Consider the following 6,896-nt stretch of genomic DNA (forward strand, 5'->3'; position numbering starts at 1 on the left):
GTCCTTGAGCTTCTTTTGCTTAAGGCTAGCACTCTACCGCTTCAGTCACAACTTCACTTTCAGCTTTTTAAATAGTTTATTGAAAATAAGAGTCTCATGAACTTTCTTGCCCAAGTTAACTTTGAACTCAGATCCTCAGATCTCAGCCTCTTAAGTAGCTAGGATTACAGTAGATGTGAGCCACTAGCACCATGCTAAAATCTTCAGTTTTAGCACTCATAGTAAGCACATTATGTAGCTTGGCTTGAGAAGATTACATGTTTATCTTTCCTTTGGGGAGGCAGATTGTCATAGAACTAAAGGCAAGGAAATAATCGGCAGATCATACAATGATTTGAACACAAGTGACCACAATAGGGGATAGACAGACTAAGCTGCATAATGAAAGTAAGGGAATGTAACATTTGAGTTTTGGAATTTCTTTTTATTTACTTACTTACTATAAACAGATATTTACTGGGCAATAGATATAACAAAATAAAAATAAATATTGTAAGATGAAATGAGCTTATTGTATTAAATAAAAAGATAATTAGAAAATAATGCTAAAATAATTTTGTACAATACCATACTAACTTCAAGTAATTTAGACCCCAGGTCTTTTCTATACCTAACTTTGAAGGTAAAAAAGAAAATAACTTGTTTTGGAGATTTTAGATTTCTAGAATTATTGAGAAGCTTTCCAATGGGATAAATAGCAAGTCTATAATTCTTAAAGTAACAATGACAAGGAATAATGGTATATTTTATGTTAAATCCAACCTAACCCAAAAGGTGTCTGAAATATTTTTAGGGATATACCATGTGCTTAGATTTTAGGATGAAGTACGTTTAAGCTTTATACAAGCATTAGTCTAATAAATAAAGCAAGCTGTTTGCAATGAACATTAAAAAAGAGATTTAGTGGTGACAAAAGGAGAAAAGAATGTACGCCAAAGTGAGTTTTAAGGTTAAAGCCAAGGCAGAACTCAGAATGAGAATTATAGTCTAATGTACTTATTATTTAGTTGGCTAGACCTCCTTTTTAGGGGGACATATGATACTGAGAACAAAGGATTTCAAACCTTTGCAAATTCAAAGGTTACAATGTGGCACAATTAGTACAGGAATTTCCTACTCAAGCTTAAGATTTATCATAATGTTATGATTCTGACAGTGAAAACATGAGGATAGCTATGATTCATACTCTCAAGGCTTTCAGGAGAAAGTTAAGAATGATCAAACATGAATACATCAATTCCAGAGGACTTCTGTGAAACACAAATAGGAAGAATAGAAAGAGGCAATAACTTCAGGACCTACACAAGTCTATGTCAATTTGGTATCTTCAACAAGAAATAAATAAGATATGGCCCTTTACTTTGAGCAATTTTGAATCAATTAGTAAAATACAAATGAGAAAAAACTGTGACTATCAATAGGTAGGACTCCCAGGATATTCTTTTTTTTTTTGGCCAGTTCTGGGCCTTGGACTCATGGCCTGAGCACTGTCCCTGGCTTCCTTTTGCTCAAGGCTAGCACTCTGCCACTTGAACCACAGCACCACTTCTGGCCGTTTTCTGTATATGTGGTGCTGGGGAATTGAACCCAGGGCCTCATGCATTCGAGGCAAGCTCTCTTGCCACTAGGCCATATCCCCAGCCCCTCCCAGGATATTCTTAATGAAATTACTACAAATTACCAAGAGATGTGATCTCATGGGAACTGTCAACAGGCAGCACTTCACAGAAAACAGGGCTAGCTACCATATAGAAAAGAGGCTTAATCATGTGCTTACCAGGAGGTTAAGATCTCTTTGGGATGAGATATGTAGCCTGGGACCACATACACTTACACCAATAACATCATGTCTTCTAAAGGACTCACACTCAAGGTAAATGTAAATGTAAAAGTGAGTATGTGCATAATTTGACAAAGTAAAGAAAGACTATTGTAATGGCATATGTTTTTAAATTTTTAATCTACTCTTCAAAACATTTGAGCTTGAAAAAGTCTGCATGAAATGTATTAACATTAATCCAAGAAATCAGGACAGCCTATGTGAATCTAGGCAGTTTCAGAGATGTAGGTTTAGTTCTGTGGGAATATTAAATCTATACATACGCGATCTCTAAGAAAAGGAAAAAACTGCCTACTACTCTTACCAATTTCTTAGCTTCTGCTCCACTCTTGATTTTGTGTGGATACTTTGCTATAACAGATGCTGCTTTTCTGCAAAGAAAAAAAAAAAAACCAAAATAATTAAAAACCTAGAGTGACATTGATCACTCTAGAAACTCCTTTGTTAAATAGCAACTCCTTTGTACAACTACCCAAAGATAATAATAAAAAATAAGTAAAATAAAAATAAAATCTACCAAGACTTTAATGTTTCTTAAACTAATATACACACATACAAGCAAATATCCACTTTCTACTTTCACCAAGATAGCTAATTTTCTAGTTGCATGCAAACTGAAAACATAGATAGCTGACAGGCCACCAAATATGTCTCTTAACTTTTTACAGTATCTTGAAGTTCCTGACATTTGAGGATATGATTTTAACTGCATTTGTAACACTACAGGAATTCAGGACAGCAGCAGTCTTTTTTTCTGAGAGTAAATGGAAAAATATCATTGGGATTATTTTCTTTGTTGTCTTTAAAGTTTTAGCAAGAAATTATAGCAGGATAAAATAGGGAGAAATTTTTAAAAAAAGAAAGGAAAAATATAGGCTGTTCCCCAAAAAGCAAATGGCAGTAAGACTCCAATTCTTTCATACAAATATACCACCATAAAACTCACAATACTTGATTTCATACAAGTACTTATAGACAGTCTTTTGTTTGTGTATGTGTGCCAGCACTGAGGCTTGAGCTCAGGGCTTTAGGCACTTGGTCTCTCACAGGTAGCACTCTACTACTTGAGCCATGCCTCTAGTCTGGACTTTTACTGGCTAATTAGAAATAAAATCTCCTCAGACTTTTCTGCCCGCGCTGGCTTGAACTGTGATCCTCCAGGTCTCAGTCTCCTGAGCAGCTAGGATTACAAATGTGAGCCATGAGTGGCTGATGTCTTTTTATCAGTCCCCTCCCCATCTTTTTTGCACATTTTTATGGGCTTCATCATGACAAAGCAGTAGGTAGGGTTTTTTTTAATTGCTTCCATGTTGTTAGTCCAGTATAAAACCATAATCATGAATCATGCCTACCTCTCTACACATATCCATCTCAGTAATCTGTGACAGATGAAGTAAACCCTAGGCACTCCATGATGGAACCCAGTCTTTAAGTTCAATGTTCAGTATAGTTTAAAATTGATGTAAAAATGAGGGAAGGGGTGACACTGTCCAAAAAGAAAGGTACTCTTTACCTGACTTATGTAATTGTAACCTCTCTGTATATCACCTTTATAATAGCAATAAAAATATTTTTAAAAGTTTATAAAGAGTAATAGAGGTAAACATGATCAAAGTATATCATGTGCATGTATGAAAGTATCATGCTCTTTCTTACTACATATAACATAAATCCCCCATAAGGAAAATAATGATGTGTAACAGTGGGGGAAAAACATTAATATTATTAACATTATTTAACTACTATCTAACATGATATTAGGTAATCTTTGAAACCTTGGATTTTTCAATTCTAATGTATATAAACTTTCAGATTCAGATTTCAACTCCTCTGTTAGCATATGACTGATGATGACTCTGGAAGGGACCTATGTGACTTTTCTTTTTTTTGTCCAGTGGACTCAGGGCCTGAGCACTGTCCTTGGCTTCTTTCTGCTCAAGGCTAGCACTCTGCCACTTGAGCTACAGTGCCACTTCTGGCCATTTTCTATATATGTGGTGCTGGGGAATTGAACTCAGGGCCTCATGTATACGAGGCAAGCACTCTTGCCACTAGGCCATATCCCCAGCCCTGAAAGGGGCCTATCTGTGGGCTAAGCAAGCCAAGGAAAGCTCACCTTTCAAGAAAGGCAAGTAGATCCAGAAAATTGGCACTGAAGGGTAAAGGCAAAAAAGATCATAAAAGGCCAAAGCACTTCTTTACAATGGGAGAAAGGCAACATTATATAACTTATTTTTAGTCACAATCAAGAGACCTGTAATTCTAGCTATTCAGGAGACTGAGATCTGAGGATCATGGTTCAAAGCCAGCTCGGGCAGTAAAATCCATGAGACTCTTATTTCCAATTGACCACCAAAATGTCAGAAGTGGAGCTGTGGCTCAAATGGTAAAGTGCTAACCTTGAGTACAAAAGTTCAGGGACAGTGGCTAGGTCTTAAGTTCTAACCAATAGGATGGGGGCAGGAGAGGAAGGGACCAAAGGAGAGAGGAGAGAGGAGGGTAGGATAGAGAAAGGGAGAGTGTATCAGGTGGGGAGTAGAGGGCAATGGAAGACTTACTTCCAACTTAAGAGTGCTGTGACCCAAATGGAGGGTTGATTATAATATCTAGATCACCAACATATAGGTGCAATTACATAGGAACTGGTTAAAGGGGGAAGCAAATTCAGTTTAAACTATACTGAGTGGGAAGGGAAAAATCTGGAGGAAAGCCCAGCTTTGGATTCAATGAAATAAATAGTATTCAAAGTCAAGAAGTATGAAAGAACTTTAGGTAGACCTCTGGAAACTAATATTAAAAGTTAGGAGATAAAGACATGAAAGAACAGACACGAGTGCCATCACTGAAACCAAGGGAAATACTTTCAATGTATGAGCCAGCAGTGAATGCCACTAAGAGTCTAACAAGGTAAGATGTAGATGCAAGCATTTTACAGGAATGATGGGATGAAAATTATACTGCATAAGGAGTGGCTACAGATGAGGAAGTCCAGGCATGGAACACAAAGTATTCAAGAAGACTAATTGTCTTCTTGAGAAAAGGTATTGGGGCTGGGAATATGGCCTAGTGGCAAGAGTGCTCGCCTCGTATACATGAAGCCCTGGGTTCGATTCCCCAGCACCACATATACAGAAAACGGCCAGAAGTGGCGCTGTGGCTACAGTGGCAGAGTGCTAGCCTTGAGAAAAAAAAAAAAAGAATCCAGGGACAGTGCTCAGGCCCTGAGTCCAAGGCCCAGGACTGGCAAAAAAAAAAAAAAAAAAAAAAAAGAGAGAGAGAGAGAAAAGGTATTGCCTAGTGTGAAGCCAACATCTGTTTTTGCTTTAAAGAGTTGAGGTACTAGCTGGGCATCAGTGCCTCAGACCTGTAATCTTAGCTACTCGGGAGTCTGAGATGTTGAGTATTGCGTTTCAAAGCCAGCCTAGTCAGGAAAGTCTATCAGACTTATCTCCAATTAACCACCAAAATGGCAGAGTTACAGCCTTGAAAGAAGAAAGTGTAGGGATTAATACCATGCCCTAAATTCAAGGCCCAATGACGGCCCCAGTACCAGGATAAAAACAAACAAAAAGCTGAAGTACTTGTACATGTTACATGTTTATAAGCTAAAGAGAAGCAGTAGTGAGTGTGAGAATAAATAAATGGCTAGGGAAAGGCCTCTGGTGAAGTCCCTAGTGGACGACAAAGGTGAGATTTCATAAAGGTGACATTAGTCACTGACCACCAGATGGAAAGAAGTAATTCCTCCAAACACATCTATTTTACCGTTCAGACCTCTTCCACTGGTTTAAAATCACATTGCATTTCCAGGTATTCATATATGATAGTGGGAAAACATGAATCATGCTGTATCTATTTTCAATTAGAATTGAGAGTTTTATTTGAATCGCTCCTATGAAGCGCTGCCAAAATTCTAACAAATATTAAGGTAAGGTACCACCTGACATCGGCTGTTGTTTCCCCTCCCCCTACTTCAGATGGGCCAAATGTTCCTTCAGCCCCGTTAAATGTCACAAGAAACGAGGGCACACCTGACCTGTGCCACCAAGAACGCTGCTGTCTCACCTGTACGCATTGTATTTGTGGATGGCCTGGCTCACGTTCTTCTCAAAGTTTGCAAGTTCTGAAAGGGCAGAGACTCCAGTGAGCAAGAGTGGCGAAGACTGGCAACTTCTCAGGGTTGAAGGCCACCGGTTTTCCCACTGGCCAGATTCTAAGACTGCACACGCAGCCCAGGCGCTGAGCGGCGACGCCCGTCGAGGACGAGCCACTGGGCCGCGCGGCCGGAGAAGAGCGAGGGGACGGGGACGGGACGGGAAGGGAACGGGACGGAAAGGGGACGGAGAGGGGACGGGGACGGAAACGGGAACGCGACGGGAACAGGAACGGGAACGGGAACGCGACGGGAGGAAGGGAAGGGAGCCAGCAGGCCGGGACTAGAACTAACCCATGAGCATGTCGGTGATGCCCCCGTTAAGAGTCTCCTGAGGTGCCTTCCGCTTACTCATGGCGGCCTACGCCCAAGGCCTCAGCGGTCCAGAACCTGGGACCCGACCACTGTCCCACCTGTGAGAAGGAACCAGGAAGTAGGGAGGAGCCAAGTTGTACCCAGGCTCCGCAGACGCGGCGGCGGCAGAACAATGGCTGCCGCCCTCTGACAGGAGGCGCAGCGCAGCACGGCGCGCTGTGACGTCATGAGGCGTGGCTAGAGGGCGTGTCTACAATGGCCTAAAGCGGGAGGTGATGTGACGTCGTAGGGGCGTGGCCAGAGGGGGGTCTAAGGACGAGAGGAGGGAACCGGGACAGCGGGGCTGAGCTAGCGCTGGGAGGACCTCCCAAGCTTGGGCTTAGCAAGAGAAAACGAGCACCTCAGAATTACACCCCACTGGAGTGTTTTATGAGAAGACATGGATTCTTTACCTTATGCTTTGGAATTCCGTTTCTAGAGAAGGAAAGAGTTGGATTTTGTCTCTGAAGTATACAGAATGGTGGGGGTACCGGGGAAGAAGACCAAAGACTGCTCTTAGGTATATACAATAATAGTTAATTGAATGCA

The 6,896-nt window shown here is 40.8% G+C and overlaps 1 protein-coding gene across 2 annotated transcripts in view; it reads right to left on the minus strand.

The window, feature by feature from the left end:
• The window catches only part of Polb (DNA polymerase beta), a 35,611-nt gene extending 29,123 nt beyond the window's left edge, over positions 1-6,488 (minus strand). The window contains exons 1-3 of one of the 2 annotated variants that reach the window (XM_048330506.1): positions 6,288-6,488; positions 5,906-5,963; positions 2,145-2,211 (exon numbers count right to left, since the gene is read on the minus strand). In XM_048330506.1, the coding sequence (XP_048186463.1) occupies positions 2,145-2,211; positions 5,906-5,963; positions 6,288-6,348 (186 nt within the window). In that variant the 5' untranslated portion in view covers positions 6,349-6,488. Of the gene's footprint in view, positions 1-2,144; positions 2,212-5,905; positions 5,965-6,287 lie in introns of those variants that run through there. The other variant, XM_048330507.1, reaches the window with a different exon arrangement.
• Positions 6,489-6,896: the final 408 nt, after the last annotated feature.

The sequence above is a fragment of the Perognathus longimembris genome, chromosome 21 (assembly GCF_023159225.1).
Source record: "Perognathus longimembris pacificus isolate PPM17 chromosome 21, ASM2315922v1, whole genome shotgun sequence".
Lineage (NCBI taxonomy): Eukaryota > Metazoa > Chordata > Mammalia > Rodentia > Heteromyidae > Perognathus > Perognathus longimembris.